Source organism: Pseudorca crassidens, chromosome 4, assembly GCF_039906515.1.
Source record: "Pseudorca crassidens isolate mPseCra1 chromosome 4, mPseCra1.hap1, whole genome shotgun sequence".
NCBI classification, from domain to species: domain Eukaryota; kingdom Metazoa; phylum Chordata; class Mammalia; order Artiodactyla; family Delphinidae; genus Pseudorca; species Pseudorca crassidens.
The window spans coordinates 51212094-51238498 of NC_090299.1; the positions used below are offsets into that span (position 1 = coordinate 51212094).

The window sequence follows — 26405 nt, forward strand, 5'->3', positions numbered from 1 at the left end:
AGGCCACTCCCCACCCCCCAATCTCACCATGGTTTGAAAATGATCATAAGGTGACACCTCATTACAACCCCCTTCATCACTGCACCAGGGCAATGCTATCGCCATTACATAAACTGTGTCAGATCAGGGGGAATTGCCACTCTTTATTTCTGTCTTCCCACTTTGTATCTATGTGGAGGCCAGAGATTAGAACAAACATAGCTAGGACATAAAATCCATTCAGTTACTGCCGTCCAAACTAATTTTACCATTTAATATTTGCTTTGTGCTAATTGAATTCTCTATTTCAATTGGCTGTTCTAATCAGAAAAGTGCAAGGATACATAGAGAATGCATTTCTATTTATTTACATGCAGGGATGATATTAATGCACTGCTATTAGCCACAAACAAAGATATTTCAAATAGAACATACTCCCAAATCCTACGGAAACATTGTAGCTCAGGCCTTCAGGCAGCAAAAAAAAAAAAAAAAAAAGGAAAGAAACAACTGTTATTGCATAATAGCCATTCTAACCTAGACCAAACAACAGCAGAGATAGGAAATTCTCAGCATTCTTTCATTTATTCAACTTCCATCTTTTTACATAAGTTGTAGAAATAAAACATTGTGAAATCTCACTAAGTCATTTGGAGAGAGAGAAAAAAAAATCCAAACTCCAGTACATGAACAGAAATAGCAATCTGACTGCACAAATAAACGAAAAATTTGCCTGACTGTGTTGAAATTCAATGCAATAAAAGAAAAGCCTTCAAAGGAGATAAGGTTTTAACTGCATCAAAATGTTCTTGTGCAAAATGGATCATTCAAATCCCCAGGATGGCACCCACCACTAATTAGGTCTGTTAGGTCTTTTGACATCAAGTTCAAGGAATCTCTACTAAAAACTCCAATTTATGAAACACACTTCCAGGCAACCTAAGGTGGCTATTCAGATTTATGTTAAGAAAGCATGTGGTTTTGTCCATGTCCCCGTGGCAATGTTAATTTCTCATCCATTACAAGGAAGCAACCAATATGATTCAAGGGTAGAAAAGGGTTTGTGCAGAAAGGTTAAGTAACTAAAAATATTCGTACAAAGTTGTTTCCAGGGAAAGAGGAGGTGGTGGAAATGATAAATATAACTTTCTGGAGAATGTGAAGAGAAAGAATAGCTGACAGGGGTCTCATGGAGGGGGTAGTTTACCAGGACAAATGGGTAAATATAGCTAATTAAAGTGAAACATCAGTTTCTTCACACCCTGTACAACTGCAAAAAATAATCTCCAGAGGAAGTTTTGATTTTCGATCTATGTAACAAATGGGATGGGGGGGGGGCGAAGAGAGAAGGAGGTTATAAAGTGCATTTGGGATAGACAATTGTTGGTTCTTATATTCATTTTTAGGACTGATGATTAAATTGAAAAGTCTTTGTAAGTTTGTACATTTATTTTTAGAACTGATGATTAACTAGAATAAATTTTTGTGAGTTCCTATATTCATTTTTAGGGGTGATGATTAAATTGAATACATCTCTATAAGACACCTACAGGGGAAAAAAATGAAGCAATTTACCATACTCATAAAAGTTAAAAATAAAATATATACAGACATATACAATGACAATTTCAGAATTTAGATTAGCAAAACTTTATAGTTCACCTTGCATATTTATTATTTTTTTCTGATTTCCTCCAAAATGATGGCTTCTAAGTTTAAAACACTTGTAGATTTCTCAGCAACGATCATCAAATAAAAGAACATTAAAAAGGTAAAGTCTGCTCTGCAAATTTTCAAAACAAGAAACTTTTTTTTCAAAAAAAGAAAATTTTCATGAAGTTCTACTTACCTGGAAGACTCCACAAACCAGAAACTTCCAGAGTTCTTAATTTTTTCTCCAGTTCAGCCACCCGATTCCCTAGGATTCTGGAAAAGGGGAGAGAATGACAATAGACACCAATGAACATGGATCTCATCAGCTCTCAGGGCTGTGAGCAGGATACTTGGGAAGCCCCCTAGTGCCCTAATAGAGAGAACATGCTTTGAGACTTAAGATATATGCGAAAAACTGTGTGTGTGTGTTTGCTACACACACACATACTCTATTGGAAGTACATATGAAAATATAAAGTGAATAATTAAAAATGATTTTAAAATTACTGAAATGTTGCCATTCAAGTGAATCTTCTCACACAAAGGTAGCTGCACAGCCAAACAATGATTCTACCATTGCCCAGACATCTTACATCATTTCTATTTGCTCAGTGCTAAAGATGACACTTAATTTTGAATACTCTTACAAGTATCACGCCCTGATTCTTTGAGGGTGGATCTGAGTTTCAGAAACAACCAAGTCTAACAAATAATATGAAAGAACATGCTTGGTAATGTTACTTAGAGGTAATAAAATAATAAGATCTGCCTTCTTAGACCTGAACTATGGCTTACAGATGTCCATATCCTTGATATCTAGCATAATGTCTGGTAGATGGTAGGTGCTCAATAAATATATTTGATTAAATAAATGCTTTCCTTTTTTTCATGGCTTGTAACGATCTCCGGAGAGAATTTAAAAAATAGGCATATCAAAAACTTTTCAGAAATTACAGAATCACTAGAATAATTACATTGCCTTCCAAGGTGCCCATTCTGACTCACTGTGATGTATAAGATCTAGAATGTGTATTTGAACAGATTACTCTGTTTACTTGGAAGCCAAACTTTGTCTATATGCATGGAAAGACATAAATGTGGGCATATATTTTCCCTCCTTCACTCTACACAAAATTAAATATAGCTGGGAAATGATTTGATAGTCATCTAAAACTTCAATCATTTTCCATTGGCCCGGAAATTGAAAAACCAGTCTTTATCTTTGGCGGATTTTCTTGGCATTGCTGTGCTAAAATGATGTAGAAATCACCTTAATAGCCAAGTTTCAAATCCTTTCAGCAGGAGAAACCAGAACACCAGAATTGTTCTTCTACCTCTCTTTATATTCCAGACATAGCTGCACACACCCACATACATACCGAGACATGAATATGTATATATCTGCACATATATATGTGGCTTTGAATTCATCCTTATTTTACCTGAATTCACTTGCGGCGTCTTAATTAATATTCCCTTTGAGTTCACAGAAAACTCTTTGACATGACTCTATGTGGTTTTGTTCATCTAGGTACTTAGAGTTTTCTTTTCTTCTTTTCCTTAAGTCTTAAATTCTCCATAGTCGTTATCAATTACTTTCAATTTTCACTCTATGTGTTGGGTCTATTCTGCTTTCATGTCTCTGACCCCTCAATAAACACCTCTTTTCGTAATCTCACTTTTAATATTTTGCTCAGACCCTCTGATCCGAGCTCCCTTTTCACCAGCTGATGGGTCTGAGATGCAATCACAGCAGTGTTCAAGTTGACGCCTGCTTCTTAGCGAGATCAGATCATCTGTATGTGGCTGCCTCTTGGAAACAAAAGATAAGGCTTAACTCTTCTGTGGACAATGAAGGATGCTGTCAGGGCAATGTTCAAAGGCGTGGTGCAGAGACATTTGGCTGCATTTTTTCTGATCGTCCTGGATAACACAGCCATGTCTCCCAGAAATGCACTGAGGTGAATTTGCTGGGGTCCCTAACAACCTACTCTCAGGGACTCTGCCTAAGTTTGTCAGGGCTGACTGCTTTCTTCTTTAGCCTGACATAAGCATCTGATGCAGGGCTGGAGGTGATAAAATGGACCCAGCAGAAGTTGTGGTAGTAGTAATAGTAACAATAATGCCATCAATAACAATAACAACCACACTATGGTTAACACAAATAGCAACTAATCTTTCCTGAGTCCCAGGTCTGAGTCAGAGAGCCTATGCCAAACACCTACTAAATATGCATTTTTTAATCTGACCTGGCAAAAACTCTGCAGCGTTGACTGTATTTTTATCCTCCTTTGACACGTGTGAACTCTAACAAACAGAGAGGTTAAGCAACTTGTCCAAGGACACACAGTTCACCTCAAAGCTGTGTCTTTTCCCAACCCCCAGTGTTCTCACCCACCACACTCGACTCCTCCCATTAGAAAACAGAGGCAGGGAAGTTAGTTAACTTAACCAAAACCTCATGTAGGACTCAGCTGGTGATGAGTCTGGATTTTTAACCTATACCTCAGTTTACCTCCCAAGTGCATGCTCTTAACCAATAACCCCCTAATGGCACTAGAAAACCAGCATTCTCACACCTAAAGCAAGGTCTCTTTAAAACCGTTCATAACTGATATATGGATGCAGCCATAGCTGGTCTTGCAAAATATAACCCAAGATACTTCAAATGACAGAGAGTCTTCTAACTGGCCTCACACTGAACAGATATGGCAGGTGGTCCACTGAACGTGGTGTGATGCAGCCCACAGAGAGAAGGGGGTTATCTGAGTCTCAATAGCTGGCAGTATTCATAGATGGAGACAGTAGAAGTACAAACAGGGTCTGTTCAATGAAGTTCAACCAATCCAACAATTACTGAGGCTGTAGGGGACACTGAAGAGAAGCAGACCCTGTCCCTGCATTTAGGGACTAAAATTCTGGTGGGAGACAGACAGATGCACACAGACAGACACACACAAGTACAGTACAGTGGAAGGCTTCAACAACAGCTGATAGTTATTAATCACTTGTTCTGTACCAGGTGTTACTCTAAGCCTTGCACGAATATTATCTCCCTTAGCCCCTTGTGACAATAGATGAGGTAGCTCTTATTACGTTTATTAGAGGCCAACTAACTTGCCCTGGGTGACACAGCTGGTAAGTGGAGGGTCCCGAATCAAAACCTGAGCCTGGAAATACACAAGTCCTTCAGTAGAACTGTGGAGAGGACTGTGAAGATTAAATGAAAGATGAATCCAGAGTGGCTTGTAGGGACCGAGATCATGAATGATCTTCTCCATATGGAGAATGGCGAGACATTTTTTCATTGGCCACAAGGAGATATTGAAGGGTTGTAAGCAGAGAAGCAGCATAAGGAAGTTTAGGAAAACTGGTTTTGATGTGGCGTTGAGAATGAACTGGAAGGAGGATGAGTAGAAGCAGAAAGACCAGTTAGGAGAGTGCTGTACTGGGCAGTGATGACGATGGCTCAAAGGAGGCAGAGGGGATGCAGGGAAGCCAAAGGGATGGAGTAATAATACGGAGGAAGATGAGAAGTTGGAGGTGTCTACGGGATATCGGGGTAGACAGCTGCACAACTGGGAGACAGGAGGATCTGGGAGAGCGAAGATGAGAGTGTACGCTGGGGGTGGGTCTGCTCCCCAGCAGAATGTGAGATGTCAGAAGAAGGGAGGGCCAGAGCACCACCCGCGGAAGGTGAGAAAGGACCAGAGAGGCAGAGGTGGAGAGGGGAGAGGAGCACCAGGGGCATGTGGGGAAGGGGAGAGAAGGTTCCCGGTGGGGCAGCATGGTCAGTATCGTCTTATTCTAGAAGGTGGTCACACAGGATGAAAAAGGCCACTAAGAAGACATGCCCCACCCTTGAGAGAGCTGTTACAAGACAGAGGAAGGGGTGAAATCCAGAATCCAAGTGACAGGGTGGGAAAAGCTGCCTATGAGAAGGTTGAAGCAGTGAATATAGATGACTCTTCAAGTAGTTTAGCAGGGAATCCAAGGAGACAGCCAGGGCAGTAGCCTGAGGCATAAACAGGCTTGAGAGAGGTTTTTTTTTTTTTTTTTGTAGGACGGGAGAGATTTTAAAATAAAGTTTTTATTTAGCGGCGGCTTGTTTTAGGATAGGGGAGATTTCAGCATATGTCTACCCAGTAGTCTAGAAAAATCCTCCAGATGCCGGGCTTCTAGAGAGATTTTCAGTAGTAGTTTCTGATGATAGCAACATCACAGGAAATCTGCAAAGACAGAACGAACCCAGGAGCCGGCCACCACTGTGCCGCTGTCCTTGCTCTCTGGACAACACAGCAAGCAAGAATCTCTGAGTGAGGGCCCTGGGGGGAGCCCGATCCCAAAGAGGAAGAGGTGGCCGTGGCCCCCCGCAGACTGGAGAGAGCCGTGCCCCCCTACCTCCATCCCACGGGACCTTCTTTTGAATCTCTGCTCTGATCCCCGACAGCTCCCGCTGCTTCCAAGACCTTGAACTTCCAAGGTCTTGAACTACCACTGGCCACCACTACCACTACCTTGAACTACCACTGGCCAGGGAGTGGGGAGAGCAGTGAAGAGTTTTAGGCAAAGCACAGAGGGTAGCGAAAGGCCAGCGTATCCTCATGTACTAACCACCACGGCTATCACCCCAGCACTGGCAGAGTGATGGCTTGCTGGGAAGGGCTGGAGGACCAAAGGTGGTGTGCTGTGAGACATAACTCTTAACGTCTGTCTCTTCATTAATGCTTTGCCACCTGTTTCTAAGACACGTGAACCCCGCCCCTTCTTTAACCGTAGCTAGACAACTGCAAACTCACAAGAAGTCCCTCAAGCAAAATGCTTATTAATTGAACTTCCTCTCAAAATATAAAGTCCTAGGTTTATTCATCAGTTCTCCAAGATGGCTCCCACTGGGCCTTCTCAGCGTCGGGGGGTGGGGGGGGGTAGAGGGGGGCTGGGCCAGGCAGTGAAGAAGCAGTAGGGGGAGCACACTCTTACAGAACAGAGCACCTGTATCCCTACTTCTAATGCTCCAGACAAACAAAGCTATTTTTAAATCTGAGGTACAAAAGGCTAAATCATGGGGGACAACAGCAAGCAGACCAAATGCACATTTTATTCTTAGCCCTCACTCCATCTGTTGTATAATTCGTTTCTTTCCATGCCCCCAAATAAAACATTTATTGAAAGTGTGAAACTTAAGACCCTCAAAGGATTAAGAATGGCACATTAGGTACTTTATGTACTGACATGAGGCAATCTTCAAGATCTATTGTTATGAGAGAAGAAAGCAAGGTGGAAGACAGTGAAAAAAACTTTTTTGATGAATACTAGATGCCATTTGTAAAAAAAAAAAACTAAAAGAAAATCTATGTCTATATAAATATATATGAGCATTTATGTGTGTCTATATAAATGTACTATGCGTTTGCTTATATATGCATCCTTGGAGAGGATACATGAAAAAGGAGGAATGGTGGTTTCTTCCAGGCAGGGGAATCGGGTGGCTGAGAGATAAAAGTAGTTTGGAGATATATTATTGCTCAACCTTTTAAAACGTAAATCAACAGATGGATCAAAATTATTAAATAGTAGTTAAAAATGGAAAGGTACATTAAAAAAAATAAAGCCAGCAAAATGAAAATGTCTGTCTCTCTCAACAGAGGGCGAGAGCCCAGGGCACCTGGGGATGTGTGTGGTTGCAGTGGAGTATGGGAGGAACGTATAAGGAAATCAATCTGTCACAAGAGGCGGCAGTGTCAGGCCAGCAGCTTGGGGATACTGAGTTTGGCAGGCGGTGGGACTCAGCTGGGCTTTTTGGTGGAGGCTTGTGTCGTGATCGGCACTGTAGCTGGCAGGTGGGTCTGCGTGTGGCCGGGCAAGCAGTGGAGGAGGTGAGCTGGCGTCTGAGGATGGAGGGTTGATGGGAGGATCTTCCCAAGAACAAGGTAATGGTCTGGTGGGAAGGAAGAAGAAGGGGCAGGTAGGAGATGTACACTGAAGGACCTTGGCAAGCACTCAGGAAATATATACTGAATAAGTGAATGAATGCATGAAAACCATAAAACTTAATGCCTCTTTGCATGTGAGTATTAAGGGAACAGGAACAAAGGGTTAGAGGACATTCAATCATCCATTCATTAAGTAATCACGAGCCCCCACTGGGCCCAGCACTATCCGACATACTGGGAGAGAACAGTGACCAAAGTGGACAAACATACTGGCCCTGGGACAGCTTCAACCTGAGTGAAGCGGAAGTTGGTCAAACCTAGGTATTAGGATGGTGAGCAGAGCACGTTAAATATTCTTCAAATCACGCTTTACATGGCTGCATGGTATTGTGCCTTACGGATTTACGGTAATCTTAACCATTCTCCAATTTAAAAATACTTGGGTTGTTTCCGCTTTTTTCACCCTTATAAATGAATCCACAGTGAACCACCTTATGTATAAATCTAGGGCATCATTCTGATTCTTTTCTTTAGGATAAATTCCTAGAAGCGGACCCTCTGGGTCAAAGGGCACAAGCATTTCAAAGTATTTAAAATGTACTAAGGGATGGATACTCCAGACTCCAGACTCATTGAATGTGAGTGAGTCAATGAGGGTGAGAAAGTGGGGTTTGGGGGCACTGGTGACCTCCAAAGGAAGACTGCTATGGAAAATTCACAAGAGGGCTTGGGAGGTGTTGAAGCGAGGTGATCTTTTGTTCCTGCCCAGTGGCATCACTGGGGGCTCGCTAAAATCCAGAATCCTGATATTCCCTCCAGAAACCCCCCTAAATCTGCATTTCTAAACAAGCACCCCCTCCAGGTAATTCTAACACAGGTGCCCCCCAGAACACACTTTGAGGGGGTGGCTATTGAAGAAGTAGAGGTGGCCTCTTGTTCACAAAGATTGGAGGTGAGTGGAGCTCACGGGAACCCTTTGGGGGGTTCAGGAAGACCTGGGAGGTTTCTGGGTGAAGATGCAGAAGCAGGATGAGGGGCAGAAGTTGAAGAGGTTGAAAGAGGAGGTCACAGGAGAGCTGGGCCCCAAAGGAGGGAGGACGGTGTGGACCCACAGGACAGTGTGTTGGTGTGCTTCCCGGAGACTGGAGGGATAGGATGGAAGACATTGCTTTGGCGGGAGCAGTAAGCCTTGTGGCTCAGGATAGGCAGGCTTGGTTTTCTCAGTAAAAGAGGAGCTGAGGTCACCTGCTGGGAACAGACTAGGGTTTAGAAGACCTGAGGAGGTTTGAAAGAGCCCCAGTGGGTGCCTCATAGGGAGCTGGTGAGGACAGAGAAGGCTCCTGGGGACACTGCCGGGGGCAGGGGATTCTACCTGAATAAAACTGACCTGGTACCTATTCTGGGGAGACGCCCGTTTCTTCGTCCTCCCCCAGAGGCATATCTCCATTTTGGCATCTGGCTGTTTCAGTCCTTGATTAAGATTTCTTTCAAAGGAATTTTTAGAACTTCTTCTGTCAATAAATTACCCCTGTCATCCCTTTGAGATTGCCCAGACTCCCTCCACTGCTCTCTGCCTTCCTTTATATATATCTTAATCTCCTGCTCAATCTTCCCTTTACTCCCGGCCTCTCTTTTTGTTATTTTCTTTTTACAATACTCTCCATCATTTTCCAGTTGCCTCTCTCCTTGCGCCCCGCCTCGCCGGGCCCCCGATTCCCTGACCCCTCCCTGTTCGTGCTGGAAGCCCAGCCTTGGGCACTTGCTCCTGTATTCCACGCTTACATTTTGCTTCCACACGTAGGTCTTACAAGCAGGACCAGCTACGTAATTGGCAGAGCTCAGCGCAAAATGAAAACTCAGGGCCTCCTTATTCAAAAAAGATTCAGATTTTCGAGATGGTGACGCAAAGCATTGATTAGACCAAGTGCAGGGACCTTCTGGGCACTGGGCCATGTGTGACTGCATGAGTCTCTGGTCCTCAAAGCTGGCCCTGTTTGCAATGTGTTTTGCTTTAATTTATTGTTTATTCACCGTTCTCTGAACTCTTCCAATTTTGCTTCTGTTGTCCTGACCTGCTACTTTAACTTGCTTGATTTTGCCCAACATAGTCAACATATTTATAGTAACCAAATAAGACATTCTGTTTTAATTATTGTTTTTTGCTGATCTGGAAAAGTGGCATGAGACTCCATTCTAGGCCCAGCTGCCTGAAAGTTGATGCTTGGGTGTTCCTGCTATTCAGAGCCCAAGAAAGCTGTGCTGTGAGGTTAGAATGGCACGAGGAGGTGCCTCCCCTAGAGAAGATGTGGAGGAGAGTAGATTAAGATCCCCCGGGCAAGCATACCATCAAAATCAGCCAGGTAATATGCATTACTCTGTGAGTGGCTCAGAGGAAGCATTCAATAAGCAAGAACCAGTATTATTTCCATGTTGGTTCCAGCTGAGAGCCAAGATGCTGTCATAATGCAGAAGCACAGTTCTAGCTCAATAAGTTTCCCTCCAGATTTAAGGGCTCTTCTTCCCTTAAGGCCGGCAGGCCCACCACCTGGTTGCCACCCACTGCTGAGAGTCATTGTATCACATATCTCCCGCCCGCCCTGCACCCCAGGGTCCAGCCACCTACTTGTTGGTCTGCCTCTGGTGCTGGATCACCATGTTTTTCTCATGGATTGTCTCCAACAGGGCTGTTGCCAGAGATTTCAGATCAGAAATGGACTGTGGAGTGGCTGGGAGGCTGCACCCGTGATCCTCAGATAACAGATCCTGAACTGGGTGGGATATAAAATTTACAACTCAGTTTTAAATCCTTCTGGAACGTTGGAATGCAAACCAATGTCAGTTCTTCCTGGATAATGAAGCTGGGATCAGTTCCCGGCTTCCACATGCTACTGTGTTGTAATTGAAGGGTCCACTTCAAGTGTCAAAAGTGAAAAAAAATAAAATTTAGTGTGAGGGTTAAACAGAAAGGAGGAAGTACTCATGGACTTTTAGCAACACCTTTTATTTAAAGGATAATAATTTTTTGCATTTGTCCAGTATTTTATGCTTTTGAAACACTCATGCTGACTAACTCATTTGAGGCTTCAAATTTTAAAAAGAACATGGAAAATGTTATTTATTCCCATTTCATGGACAGAAAAGCAAGGCGCTGATGGATTAAAAACATTAGCTGAAGGTCACACAGCAGTGCAAATGCAAATGGCTCTAGTCCTGAGCTCCTGGCTTTATATCACAGCTTCCCACAGTACCCTTGGTGGGAGGTAAGATAATGTAGGAGATCATTTAGAACACAAAATATATTTTGTATATGCATGTTTTTAGAAACTAAGAGATAACCCCAAAAGACCACAACCACTTGTATTCCTATGAGACAGAAAAAAGAAGAAATAATATAAATCTCTCATTATATATCTTTGAATACCATTTCCTATATGCCTATATGTAGACACACAAATTCACACATTTCTCTCCAAAAATGGGAAAAAGCTCTGCTTTTTTCACTTAACCTTATGTCTCATCATGAATATCTACTAAAATATAAAATGTAACGGCTGCTTAGTAGTCCATGCATAGATCTACAGTAATTTATTTAATTACTCCTGGACAATTATGTTGTTTCCAATGTTTTTTAGTATAACTAACGTAGGAAGAACTTTCTTGAAGCAAAATGCTTGCACATGTCTGTAATCATTTCTTGTTGGCTCAGAGGGGATCAGTTTAAGGCTTTTTATAACAGAACCAAATGGTTCTCTAGAAAGGTTGTGCCTGGTTGACGGTCCTGCCAGCGTGTTTGAGTGTGGCTAGCATTCCCCAGGTCGGTGACAGGATTGGGTCTCAACATTCAAACATCCAACATTCAAAGGCTATCAAGGATATCCAGAGCTATACTTAGATGGGCTACTTCACGTTTGTATAGAGGGTGTTCTTTTCTAGCTGAGTGAAAAAAAAAAAAAAGAAGTTGCTTGGAAAAGTGCCTTGATTATTAGGTAGTCTGGAGATTCACCATTTTTTTTTAATCCCCCGTAGCTCTGATGAGGACTGCCATTTGATCCTTGTTGGTCTGCACTGCCAACAAGCCCAAAACAGGCCAGTCCAGCACGGTCCACTTGAGGGTCATGTTTAGAACTGAATTCCCAAATATTAAGTGTCAGAAGCAAGCTGTCTGCTATTTATTTCCCCTGACTGTTCCTGGAAGATCATTATTTTTCATTGGAATCGACAAGAAGGAGGAACAAAATTGCAATCAATAAAAGCTTCTTTAGGGCTTCCCTGGTGGCGCAGTGGTTGGGAGTCCGCCTGCCGATGCAGGGGACACGGGTTCGTGCCCCGGTCCGGGAAGATCCCACATGCCACGGAGCGGCTGGGCCAGTGAGCCATGGCCGCTGAGCCTGCGCGTCCGGAGCCTGTGCTCCGCAATGGGAGAGGCCACAACAGTGAGAGGCCTCCGTACCGCAAAAAAAGTAAAAAATAAAAGCTTCTTTGAAAAAGGCACATGTGCCATGGTAAAATGACTTCAGCAGCTGTGAGACTTTTCTAGTCTGACCATAGAGGCCAGGAAAAGGAGACACTCAATGAGGATGGAACGGACACTTGGAGATGCTAACCTGGTGATTACAGAAGGGAAAACATTCTGGAAAGAGGAGCATAGTTAGGGGAATAGATGCAAATGGGGTCCAGTCATTAGAGAGACCTCTACGGCAGCGGCTCTCAAAGCAGGGTCCCCGAACCAGCAACAGCATCACCTGGGAACTTTTTAGAAACGCGTATTCTCCGGGCTCACCCTAGACCTAGTAAATCAGCAACTCTTGAGGTGGGACCCAGTAATCTGTGTGTTAATAAGCCCTCCAGGCAATCCTGATGCAGGTGGAAGTTTGGGGGTGACTGCTCTAAGGATCACTTCCATTCCCAATTCATAAAACGAGATGTGGACCCACAGTGCTCGCATTCTGTGATCATAGGTGGTCCCTCCCAGAAAATGACCCCTACCTTGCTTTGCAGACAGGACTCCAGTCAGAGCACTGCTGCTGGATTTGCCCTGGCCTTTTGAGTTTTTCCGTCTCTCAAGAGCATTCTAAAGCAGCATTGGGAGAAAACAAAAACCTCTGTCAGAAAAGCCAATAATGGAAAAATACCTAATTCCGGTAGATGCCTCCTCCCATCCAGCACACGAGAACTCTTTACAAACTCCAAATGCTAGCCCAACTTTTAAAATTCAGAGTCCCTGCCAGAGAGTTATGATTTTTATGGACCTGGTAAAGAGTTTTGTTTTTTTCTTTTTAAGTTGGTGCCCAGCAGAATTACAGCAATTATATCCTCCTATATATAGAAGGTACTCAATGCATATTCGTTAAATTAAATCAAATCTGAAGCAAGAACTCAGTCTAATGTGTGAAGTCACTAGTTATGGAAACCCCTTCCAAACAGACATGAGATGGAGACTAGGTTTACTTTCATGGCGCAATGCCAAAAGATCATTAGTGGTGTCTGGAAGGTTTCTGTGGCTGGACTGGAAGAAAAGCCATGATTGATTAATGAAATCTGCCATGGACTCAAGGTTAAGGAAGTGCATGTGTGTCATTCCTAGAACAGAACGTTACATTAAAATTGATATGTGCTACACAGCCAGTGCTTGGCACATAGAAGAACTGAATAAATGTTGTTAAGTGAATGCATATACACATTTTTTAAATTATGTATTAATTATACAACTTTAAGAGCTGTATTCTTCTTTGGCTGTGTGTGTATATATAGATGGGTGTAAACTCAAGGGGGGCCCCCCCGCCCCAGATTGGAAAAGGAGGAACAGCATGGAGACTTCTGAGAAAAAAGTGAACGTCAAAAGCCAGGAATATGAGATGGCTGCCCCAGCATAGAGACGGCTGTAAAACTTCACCCTCAGGAAGAGAAATCAATCTATTTTCAAAGCAGAGAAACCCAGGAGATTTTGCTAATTATAACACTTACAACTAACATCTGCAGAAACATATTATCTAACGAATGGCACTGGAATTAGACTAAATAACAGTGGGGAGAATTTAAACATTCTGTCCTTTTAGTGTGACGTGAACATTATCGTTTAGATTGTGATTTCCCAATCTTTGTTTCTTCATTGCTCAGAAATCATTTTCTTATGGATGATTAGGGGACAAAGAACATCTGATGACAGAACACTTTATAGAAAAGCTGGATAGGAAACCTAATTTAATATAGACCGAGGCTGTATAGTGGTCACATCCAGATTCTGGTGGTCTCAGTGTGCCCTGTCCAGATAACAGAAGCAGCTCTTGCAAAACCTGTTTTTGTTGTGTTTGCCGTTTGGGGTTTAATTCTTACTGGTTCCTCAGTTAAAGCTCTTATTGAACTATCTGGGAGGGCAGGCAAGCACTAGAGTATCTCTGGCACATAAAAGGGAATTAAAATAGAATGACACTTAGATGTACAAGAGTGAATCATCACCGTCACCGTCATGATTTTCTACCTTATATTTGGCAATGTTAGATTTCAAGAGGTTGACCTCTTCATGAAGTTGCTTTAATCTCTCTTGAAGGTACCTGAAAAAGAATATATACAACTAGGAAGAGTTTGGAGGCAAAATAAAAAACATACACTCAAGTAGGAGAGGATAAAAAGAAAACCACACACCCAAAGGGCCACCTTTGACCTACAGTGCCTTCCCACCACCGAAAGCAGAAAAAGTGCACCTTGGTGACCTCTTCTTAAATGGATGTGATCAAGGTCAAGTATGCCCAAATCACCGAAACCTCACTTTAGGACAGCCCTCTGCAGAGATCCCCTAAGCGATATCAACACAGTTTTCACATAATTCTCATTAAGATGATTCCACTGGGAAGCAAGGCAGCAAGAGGCAATACCAGACACGGCATTAAGTTAGTCACATACACACACTGAAATTTGCCTCTGGGAAAAGAGACAGCTAAGGGAATTTCTCAATTTATTTTCTTATTCTTTTCTGTCTTCTTGATAGCAATAATAAGCAGCTTTCATTGGTTCCCTACCCTTCTCACCCAACCGGGGAGGGCAGGGGGAAAGAGGGTATGGATGTAGGCATGTAAGCATGTGGTTCTTCTTTTCTTACTGCTACAATTAACGTGTGGCATTAATATCATTGTTTTAGGGTTGAGACTTTCCTTTCACTGTAAGGCTATTTTCTGAAATGTAAACAGGGCTGCAAATAACTCCCAGCCTGCAGGCAAGTGGAGAGCCAGCATCCTACCCCAGTACGAGCCTGGGACTGGTCACTTACCTGTTCTCCATACACAGGGCATCCACGTCAATGATTCGGTTCTCGTGGCCGCTCAGGATGTGGTTTAGCTCCTGGTTGAGCCTCTCGACTTTGTCCTGGTAGGAAGACCGCTCTTCTTTAACATCCTGAAGCTCGTCCATAGAGGCCTGCAGGTCATGCTCCAGAGACTCAATCTGAAACCAGAGAAGTGCCCTTACTCAAGGTATTCTGCAGGCATCAGCCTTATGGGTAGAGACGAGCCTTCCACTTGGCTGACTGACTTTTAGAGAGCTTATCAATACCAGCGTCTGCTATAAAACCATAAGCGCCACACATCGGAATATGATAAAAGCTGAAAGCAAGGAACAACTTCCGGCCAGACACTTACTATATCCAAGATGAGATGGATTGCAGCAGCTTGGAAACACAGAACTGATCACTTACCAACTGCAGCCTGCCCTAAAGCCAGGGGCTTGGAGAGGGCAAATCCAGATATTGGGAACAACAGCCAGTGTCTTACAAATACATACTTTTTCAAACCACTCTAGACCCAGAAATCATGTTCTGCTCTTCAAAACCAATTAGTGAGAGGAGAAAAACGAAGCCTAGGCTCTCTAAGCTGTTCCCTAACTAGGGCTCGGTACCCGTTGAGATTTTGCCTAAAAAGCATCCACTCAGCATTTCAGCGGAAACTTGCAAATTAAGCCCAGTCTGTCATGTTTGTTCTCTCCTTGTCTATCCTGGTTATGGGGGAGGTTTCTTGTTGTGTTCAGAACAATGGCACCCAAAGTAAGAGAGCAGACCTGCTGGAAGACAGAAATGCAAAAGGCTGCTTGGGAACCTAGCAGAGAACAGAGGGAGTAAATGCATTCAAACTGCATCTTCCTTCTCTAACCGCGTTCCAAGCACCCCACAGTCTCTGAGAAACTGGGGCACAGTCTACTCTTCTCTGTGTCACGCTCAGCTGTGCAAACATATCCCCCACTCCTAACAGATGTTGGCGATAACCTGTTCCCTTGCTCTCTCCAGCTGCTGAACCAAATCTTCACGCTCATGGGCTGCAAAGTGCCGCACGCCGATTTCTTCGTCTCCCAGCCTCTGTTTGGCAATTGTCATTCTCAAGAGCTGCATTTTCCATTGGTAGAAAAAGAAGAGAGAGAGGGAGAGAGAGTTAAAATGAGGAGATCCAAACGAAACCCCAAGCATACTAGGCAGAAAGTGCTGGAAGTTAAGATTTTCCAAGAAATACTGGAGAAAGGCACAAGACAAAGAAATTTCTTGCCAATATCATTAATTAAAAAATTTTTTAAATCCATATTGTATGTACAGATACATGTGTGCACACACACACCTATGAGGCTAACGGGAACACAGGCCTGGGCATCTGAAGGGGGATAGCCTGTTTAGCCCTGCCACAGTGAGGGAAAAAACTCTGTGTCTCTTTTAAACTTAGCAAAGATTAAAAAATGATAACACAATGTTGTAAACTATCTGCTGAGATGGGCATGCTCCCACATTCTTAACAATTAGGCTACGTTATCGAGAGCCTTAAAGATGTCCCTATCCGACTCTTGCATCTGAGTGCTAATTCAGATTTAAGCCTAAGTAACCTAATCGCCTCTCACCCCATGAATGCTGACAATGGATGAAATACTTTGCTGTAGTTCTGGACTAAAACGCTGGGGAAGAAACTTAATTTTCTTTTTTGCACAACTCAGGAAAACAGCTACTGTGCAGAGTTTCCTTTCTGACCTCAGCAGATGAACTGGACTGACAGTGTTAATTCAGATTTAAGAAATTATCTGAATCTTGGTTTGAGTAGATTCGGGATCTACAGGCAATATTAACTAGATCGGATACCTCTTATATTTTCACATGTATACATAGGCTCTCCTCACCCTCATCAACATCCATTAGTTACTGAACTCTGTGAACTGGCACTGAAACATTCCAATGTTTTGCTGCTCCAGTTTTGTAAAGTTTTACAGTGCAATACCTGTTACTTTTCAGAGACAAACCAAAGGTTAATTTCTCTAGGTTCTTGCTGTTTGCTTTAGCAGCATTTGATGGAGGATCTTTATATATATATATATATACATTTGTAATAGATGAAAAATAAACCAGATTGCAAATCCCATTTTTTTTTTTTTTGAAGCAAACCATGTACCAGGTTTTTGGTCCAAATTGTGTAATATAAGTTAAATTGCATTCTATTAACCCATATGAGTGTATTTCTGTACCCATAGTTATGTTGAAATAAAGTTCTAAAAAGCAAAAAAAAAAAAAAAAAAAAAAAAAGTCCCTATCCAATGATCCAGTAACTCTACTTCTGATAATCTGGGCTAAGAATAATCCCAGACATGGACTAGCTTTAGGAAAAAAGAAAAAAGTAGACTGTGCTGTTATTTATAGAAAGAGTAAAAAAACAATAGAAACAATGTCCAACAATAGTGGAATGGCTAGCAAATGATAATGCAATCAATCAACTGATTGATTGTTTGATCAATCAATCAAACAGCAAATTTCCAGCTGTTTAAAATGAGGTTGATGTGAACTATGTAGTACCATGGACATGTGGATGCTGCCACACTAAGTGGGAAAAAAAGCAGAAAACTAACTTGAATACGCAGTTTGGGGACTTCTCTGCCAGTCCAGTGGTTAAGACTCCATGCTTCCACAGCTGGGGGCCTGGGTTCAATCCCTGGTCAGGGAACTAAGATCCCACAAGCCACACAGTGCGACCAGAAAATAAATAAATAAATATTTTTAAAAAATGTTTAAATAAAGGCACTTTCCTGGCAGTCCAGGGGTTAAGACTCCGAGTTTCCAATACAGGGGGTGCAGGGGGCACGGGTTTGATCATTGGTCAGGGAACTAAGATCCCACATGACGTGCGGCACAGCCGAAAACAAAATATGCAGTATGATTGAAATTATACTAAGAACCCACATACAAAAGAAAAAAATTACCAAATACACTAAAACCCTTAAATGTGTGTGTGTAAGTTTAGGTGATGCAAGACTGTGTATGCTATCTGTTCTTTGTTTTCTAACTTTTAAAATAAGTATACATGACTTTCATAACGTACTTTTTAAATGTTTTAAAATCCCTAGGAACTAAATTCTAGTCCTAAAAGTGTAATTTTCCAAAGCATCCCTGCAGAACCCTTGGCTTTCCCAGTCTCTGGGGCCGAGCTCCATGTGCAGCTCCAAACTTTCCAGTAGGGCCATGATGGAAACTATGTTAGAGACTCCAGGAAGGTCCAGTGGTCCCAGAGCATCCCCTACATGCCGTTCAGTGCCAAGCAGGTGGCCATTAAAAAGTGCTTTTTTGACTTTACAGCACTGCTTCCTGATGCTTCTTCGAAAGAGGTCGCAAGACTGATTCCTCCACCTCCCTGTAGGGTGTGTGCAGATGGGCTTCATATATGGATGAAATCCTGGGGACAGTTTTTTGCTGCCACACAGATCCAACCCATCCAGGAATACCTGCTGGGGTATGCTCTCCCTCGTTCCTGCGTGGATCCTAAGGGATTTGTTGCCAATAGACAGAATGGCTTTATTTTTCAAGTCCCTAAGGATTCAGGGGCAGGTGAGAAAGTTAAAAGCCAAGGTAGAATATTAACTATATAGGAATAATAAATAACAGCAATGAACTGTGCAGGAAATGATGACTACTGAAAAGTAAAGAGCATTTTCAAATGACACATATATAAATATATATATATATATTTTACATCTTTATTGGAGTATAATTGCTTTACAATGGTGTGTTAGTTTCTGCTTTATAACAAAGTGAATCAGTTATACATATACATGTGTTCCCATATCTCTTCCCTCTTGTGTCTCCCTCCCTCCCACCCTGCCTATCCCACCCCTCCAGGCGGTCACAAAGCACCGAGTTGATCTCCCTGTGCTATGCGGCTGCTTCCCACTAGCTATCTACCTTTTCGTTTGGTAGTGTATATATGTCCATGCCTCTCTCTCGCTTTGTCACAGCTTTCCCTTCCCCCTCCCCATATCCTCAAGTCCATTCTCTAGTAGGTCTGTGTCTTTATTCCTGCAAATGACATATATTTGGGGTCCTTATTTGAAAACTAGTCAGATGAACTGGACGTATATTTATTGTGCATCTACTATGAGCAAATGCATCATTAGGATCAGCACACAGTGTTCCAAGCAGGTGGAACAGCTTGTACAAAGGCCTAGCAGGGGACATACGGCACTTAGGTACACAGATGGCCGTGCTTAAAGGAATCCCCATTCCAAAGCTCAAGGATTCTGAATTTGTGTACTTGCCTAATGCAAATTTATTTGCAGTCTCGAAATCAGCATTCATGGTGCTTTTGCATCATGAGGGGACATGTGCAGATAAACACAGAGCTGCAAAAACTGGGAAGCATCCCGCAGGAACGTTCCCAGCTAAAGTGGAACAAGGCAATGTTCTGCTTTCTTGTTTTAGCTCATACTGTAAACAAGTGTCCTTTTCATGGTTTCTTTCGTGCCACTTTTTTTCACATTTTTGTGCTTTCTGTTGGTGTTTTGCCATTTAGAATGGCCCTCCTGTGCAGTGCTGGAGTGTTGTCTCGTGTTCCTGAGCACGAGAGGCCATGATGCGCCTTACAGAGAATATACGTGTGTTAGATGAGCTTCCTTCAGGCACGAGTTACAGTGCTATTGGCTGTGAGTTCAATGTTAAAGAAACAACAATATAAATTAAATAAGGTGACTTTAAAGAGAAACACATATAAAACAGTTCTATATTGATCAGGTGACAAAAATATTGTGACCAGAGGCTCAGAGGAACCTAATCTCCTATTTCCCCTAGGAACAATGGTTCAATATTCCCTAATTCAGTGTTTGCAGTGATTTTAGAGAATGTAACTATAGCAAATGTCAAGAATCGGCTGTACTGTGAGAGGAACGGAGTTTATGTCAGAACTGGTTAATTTACCTGAAAGCCGATATGTGAAAACATCTTTCACATCACAGTCTTGGCTCAGGACTTTCAGAACCCCAGGTGAGTACACAGAAAGACAAACAGCTAACCAAGCAAGAAACATTTCTCAGATGAAAGGGTCTAGGAACAAGAAGGCCTGTGCCACTTTTGGCATGAGGCAACAGGAGGTCTGCAACACGGCTTTGAAAGCGGGACGCTTTTCCTCGTATGTGAAAAGCCAGACTGACAGCCTGAACTTTAAGTAATAAAACACCACTGAGGTTTTCCATTCACAGTACGCTTCGCCGAACACTTAATTTAGAATCACACAATTATGTTTGCTTAATGCCAATTAATTATTAAACATGTTTATTGAGGTCTGACAGCCATATAAGAGAGTCATCTTTTATATACTGGATGCCTGTTAAGCTTCAATAAACATGTTAACAATCATTTGGTGTTCAATGTGCATACAATATCGGCTATTAAATCTCAGGGCTGGACTAGATGAAACACTTATTTTTAAAAGTGAGGCCCAAGTTGGTAAAAGCTGGATCACTGGTTGGGTCTGACACTCAAGTTCAATCAGCTGAAGGGGCCCAAGGAGGCCATCGCGATAGGGATGGCAGCCCCAGGGAGAGTTCTCTTGCCTTCCCAGCTGACAGCTGATGGGCTCTGGAGTCCATCTGCCAGGGGGCGGGGGGGTGTTCTGGGGCCAAGTTCGAGAGCTGTGCAATCTCAGGAATATGCCTGAACTTCTCTGAGTCTTAGTATCCTTCACTGTAAGAATACGACAGTAACAGTACAGCTTTTTCCTGGCCAAGGTTGCTGTAACTGTTGGGGCCCAGAGTAGGCTGCCCCCAAATGTGCCTCAATGGCATATTTATTATTTTGAATTAAAGTTACTTAAGAAATGCCCAACACACGAGGGACACTCTGACCCTCCTTTCTGTCACCCCGAAAGCAGGAAAAAAAAAAATCTCTCATGTGAAGGGTGCCCTCCTGCATCTGGAGGTAGAAGGATGCCCTTATCGCCAGAGATGGGGATTTGGGCGAGAAACCAGTATCAACAAACCCTGTTACTGCTTTAATTTACTACCCCAAGCCCAAACTCGGTTTAGATTCTTCACTAATTGGGCACCCCGAACCTAAGTTTCTTTGTCCTGTCAACTCCTCCCAAATTTATTATTTCTTTGTCTAAAAAGTATAAAAGTTATCTGCTTTGGGCACTTCTTAGGTCCCATGTCTATGGGACCAGCATGAATTTAAAATGTGTTTCTTTTTCTCCTGTTAATCTGTCTCATGTCCAGCCACAAGAAATCAAGAAGGGGGGGGATTCCCTATTGGTCCAGTGGTTAGGACTCTGCTCTTCCACTTCAGGGTTCAATCCCTGGTTGGGGAACTAAGATCCTGCATGTCGTGTGGGACTCCAAAAAAAACAGAGACATCAAGAGGAGTAGAGGGGGCAATCTCCCCTACCCAACATTAAACACGAAGTAAGAGAGTGACGTTGTATTAAATGAGCATTTAATTTAGGAGAATTCAAATGTATGTGTTTGGCAAAAAGATGACGGGGAGAACCAAGTGGAGGAAGAGAGAGATGGAGAAGAGGGGATGGGAGAGAAATACAAATGTTTTAAATTGGTGGCTCTACCCACCCCTGCTTTCAATGTCCCAGACTGAGAGCAAGGTGGGAGAGGGACTGATAATACATTTAGACAAAATCATACTGTTCATATTTATACATAAGACTCCTATTCAGGAGACACATGGCCACCTGCCCTGAACTTCATGGACAATTTAAGAGACCGTCAAGGTGAATTTCTGCTAGACACAAGGTTTTGCCTCTCACCCGCTGACTTTAGAACCTAGTCCCAAGTAAGAGAAGATGAGATTTCTCTACCATACTTAGCACAGCCCCTGGAACATACAAAGTGCTTGATCAATGTCAGCTGCTATTATGATTATTGCTGTGCTCATTGGTGTCCTCCTCCACGTGAGTTTCCCCACACATATGCCCACTGGGGAAGTCGATCTTTCTTCTAAGCTGGAGGAAGCCGAGCTGCTGAGCCAACCTTATCTGTAGACTGCAGGCAGTGAGGCTGATTTCCCACCTTGGAAGCTCTATGAAGCAACTGCTTGGAGTGCTTGATTTCCTACAATGGGGCCATCAACACTGCGCGGCTAGCCTCCCTGTGCCAACGCTTGAAGTGGATCGGTGCCCTGAGAGGCACGCACACGGCCACCAGGAGATGCATCCATTTGCTGATTTAGATGGAAATAAACATTTATGAATGAATTATGGGTGTGAATCGTCCGCTTATGGATGAGGTGCAGCTGCAGCTGGGATGTGGCTGAGGGACAGGGCTGCAAAACGATGCGACAAAAGGCTCTTGGGCGCTCTCCCCTCACCCTGCCGATGGAGTCCAACTCCTCTGCCAAAGCCCTGCTCAAACTCTGGTCCCGCCAAGGCCCCCCAGTCAGAATGACTCGCTTCTTCCTTGATCTCTTCTTGGGCTTCATCCCTCATAGCCCTCAACAGTCTCTCCCTCCTCTTGTTTTCATTTGCCTGAATCCATTTTCCCCAACAGAGAGTGGGAGGAAGGCAGCTGGCAGCAGGAGCAGCTATGATTCTCCAGGTGTAAACTGTGTTCAGATCCTGTATCTGCGGATCCTAGTCACATGTCTTTGGCTGTCATCTAGCCTCACTGAGCCCCAAGTGACTTTAGTGTTTTTGAAAGTGGAGATTGCCTTAGTCTATTCAGGCTGCTATAACAGACTACCATCGACTGCATAGCTTATAAACAACAAACATTTATTTCTCATAGTTCTAGACGCTGGGAAGTCTAAGATCAAGTCGCTAGCAGGTTGGGTGTCTGGTGAGAGCCTGCTTCCTAGTTCATAGATGGCTGTCTTTTTTCTGTGTCCTCACATGGAGGAAGGGGTGAGAGAGCTCTCTAGGGTCCCTTTTATAAGGGCACTAATCCCATTCATGAGAGCTCCACCTTCATGATCTAATCACCTCCCAAAGGCTCCCACCTCTAAATGCCATCACACTGGGGAGGAGGTTTCAACATATGAATTTTGGGGAGGCGACACAGTCTATAGCATTCCACCCTTGATTGCCCCCAAATTCATGTTCTTCTTACACGTGAAATACATTTACTGTATCCCAATAACCCCCAAAGAATTAACTGGTTCCAGCATCAACTCTTAAGTCTAAAGTCCAAAACCTCATCTAAATATCATCTAACTCAGGTATGGGTGAAACTCGTGGTGAGATGCATCCTGGGGCAAACTCCTCTCCACCTGTGAAATTGTGAAACCTAGCAAGTTATGTGCTTCCAAAATACAAAGGTGGGACACACACAGGAGCGACATTCCCATTCCAAAAGGCAGAAATAGGAAAGAAGGAAGGGGTGACAGGTCTCAAGTAAGTCCAAAACCTAACAGATCAAACAACGTTAAATGTTAAGGCTTAGGACTAATCCTCTGGCTCGATGCTCTGCCTTCCAGGCCCACTGGCAACATCACCGCCAAGGCTTGGCAGGACAGCCCTGCAGTGGCTCTGCTCTGGTGCCCTGCAGCTCTACTGGGCTGTGGTCTCAGCCCTGGGGCTCCGGGAGGCCCCCTCCATTCTAACCCAGGTGAAGGCAATCTGTCCCCCAGAGCCATGTACTCTAGGCCTGTGGCGGGAGTGGCAGCCTTGCTGGGCTCTAAGTTAGCTTCCGTGTCATTCTTCTCTTGCCCTGAAAAACAGCGCCCGGCCTCTAACCCATACTAATCTCTTTACCACATGGCTGTTTGGCCAACACCCTTAGCGTTCTCATTTTTTGCAATATGGACAGGCTGAGAATTTTCCAAATCTTTAAACTCTGGTTCCTTTTTGCTGAACAATTCCATCTTCAAATCATCTCTCTCGTCTCACATTTTATAAGCAGTCAGGAGAAACCAGCCTGCTCCTTCAACACATTTTTTAGAAATTTCCTCAGCTAAATATCCAGTTTCATTGCTCACAAGTTCTACCTTCCATAAAACAATAGAACTCAATCACAGTTCAGCCAGATTGTTGCCACTTTATAACAAGGACGGCCTTTTCCCCAGCATCCAATAACGTGTTCCTCATTTCCATCTGAGGCCTCATCAGAATGGCCTTTACTGTCCATATTTCTACCAACATTCTGTTCAGGATGACTTAAGTATTCTCCAAGAAGGTGGACGCTTTCTCCGCAGCTCTCTTTTTTTTTTTCTGAGTCCTCACCAGAATTGCCCTTAATGGTCCATTCACAGCAATGCTGTGAAGGACAACAGGCTTTTTCAAGCAGGAACCTCAAAACTCTTCCAGCCTCTACCCACTACCCAGTTCCAAAGCTGCTTCCACATTTTAGGTATTTGTTATAGCAGCACCCCACGTCTTAGTACCAACTCCTGTCTTAGTCTGTTTAGGTGGCTATAACAGAATACCACAGACTGAGTAGCTTATAAACAACAAACATTTACTTCTCACAGTTGGAGTCTAGGATGTCCAAGATCAAGACACTGGTAGGTTCGTGGTCCAGTGAGGGCCCACTTCCCAGTTCATAGTCAGCTATCTTCTCACTGTGTCCTCACATGGCAGAGGGGGCAAAATTGCTCACTGGGGTCTCTTTTATGAGGGCACTAATCCCATTCATGAGAACTCTGCTGTCATGACCTAATCACTTCCCAAAGCCCCCACCTCCTAATACCATCACATTTCGGATCAGGTTTCAACGTATGAATTTGGGGTGGGGGCACATTCAGTCTACAGTAAGAATAAAAGCTATCTTGTAGACAGAACAGCTATGTACGGCTGCCCAGCCTGTGCACTGCACAACTCCAGCTCTCGGGGTTTCCATCCTTGCAATGTGAAGATACAATGCAATAATCACTCTCTGAAGAGCTTTAAAAGTACAATCCCCAGTTATAGCTGGTATGGTTATAATTCTTATACAGTGACTCTCTATCTGTCAGAGTTACTGGGAAGATGAGATGCAAGAATTAATAGGAGTGGATGTTAGCCCTTCCTCACCCCCGGTCCTTGTGTACTGCTGCAAATAGCACGCCTAGGGAGAGGTCAACACCGAAAGCCATTGATCAAACATTCATCTGCCAGTGTTGTGCTGGGCGACTTAACAGACAAGGTCCTGCCTATCTTTTCTTTACTTTTCCTGTTGGTTTTCTCCACATCCTCTCCAACTGCCCCCTGACCTTTTGAAATACCCTTGATAAAATTAGACAGGAGAGCTTAAAAGGCTCCAAGTAGGCAACTCTATTGTGTATACCAAAGTTCAAATTCCTAAACCTATATGGCAAATCTAGTTCTAGCTTTAAACAAAAGAATTTGTCACTTAAAAAAGAAACCCAGCAGTTTTCATATTCTTCCTCCCAGGCTCTGGAGATTATCATGCACACACTCATTAACGTGTGTCGATATTTCCCAGTTAACGAGCACCCGACTTGGGCCAAACAACATGCTATACGCTTTCCTTACACACGATACCTCCAGTGGCTTTTCACTGCAATGGAATAAATTTGGAATAAATTGCAAAGCCCTTATGAGAGCTGCTGATGCATGAGCTGCCCCTGCCCACCTCCCAACCCAACCTCCAACCACCTCCCTTGTTTGCTGGCCACACTGGCTCTCCTTCAGTGCCTCAAGCACAACCTGCTCCTGCCTGCCTCTGGGCCTTTGCACTTGCTCTGCCCTTGAGCAGCCTGCCCACAGGTCTATCCAGAACCCACTTCTTTTGTCTCTTTCAGGTCACAGATCAAATGTCACCTCCTCTGAGAGGTCTTCCCTGGACACTGTCGCTGAAGCCGTTCACCTTCAAGGGCCCCACTGCCTTCATCATACTGCTAGAAATCACCTGGTTCATCTGTTTGTCCCTCCCCCTGTCAGCTCCACTGCAGGAACCTGGCTGTTCATACGCGCTGAAATAGCCGGCACCCATAGCAGTGTCTGGCTAACCGCAGGGAGTCCTCAGATACACCTTAAATACAGGAAGTCTCTCATGTGCTGCTTCCCAACCCCGGGAGGCAGACACTGCCCCGTCCTCCTCATAGGGGAGAAGCTCATAGGGGCTGCTGCAGGGCTCTGAAACCAGGGCTCCTTGCCTGGGGCTCATGATCAGATCAGGAGGCTGCAGTGTCCCCTCACCCTTAACACAACAAGCCCTGTCCTAGGTGCTTACGCACATTGCCCCAGTAAGTCCAACAGACACTCTGTGATGCACTGTTACAATCCCCGTTGTCAGAAGAGAAGCAGAGACACAGAGAGCTGGAGTAAGTTGCCCACGTCACAGACCTTAGAAATGGCAGGGTCGGGAGCTGACCCCAGGCAGGCGAGGGCTCTGGAGTGGATGCTCTGCGGCCTCTCTCCACACCGACGATAGCACTCACTGCCTGGCGCTCCCCCTGTGGAGGGTGTTCTGCATTAAGTGCCCTGTATAACTTCCTGTATTTAATCCTCACAGGAGGCACGCTGGCCCCCTATGTCGTGCCTGTGTCACCCAAGCTCGCTCACTCAGGGTCTCTGCACCTCATCCCCCAGTTATCTGACCACCTCCCACCTCATTTCCTTCAGGCCTCTGAGCAAAGGGTGTGTCAACAGAAATGCCTTCCTGACCACCCAGTATAAG

At 43.8% G+C, this 26405-nt stretch overlaps 1 protein-coding gene across 1 annotated transcript in view; it reads right to left on the reverse strand.

Moving 5' to 3' along the window:
• Positions 1–26405, reverse strand: part of CCDC149 (coiled-coil domain containing 149) — a 98656-nt gene that overhangs the window by 15228 nt on the left and 57023 nt on the right. The window contains 7 exon segments of the mRNA XM_067735652.1: positions 415–447; positions 1829–1905; positions 10189–10333; positions 12552–12636; positions 14044–14116; positions 14830–15002; positions 15817–15933. Coding sequence (XP_067591753.1) covers positions 415–447; positions 1829–1905; positions 10189–10333; positions 12552–12636; positions 14044–14116; positions 14830–15002; positions 15817–15933 — 703 coding nt within the window.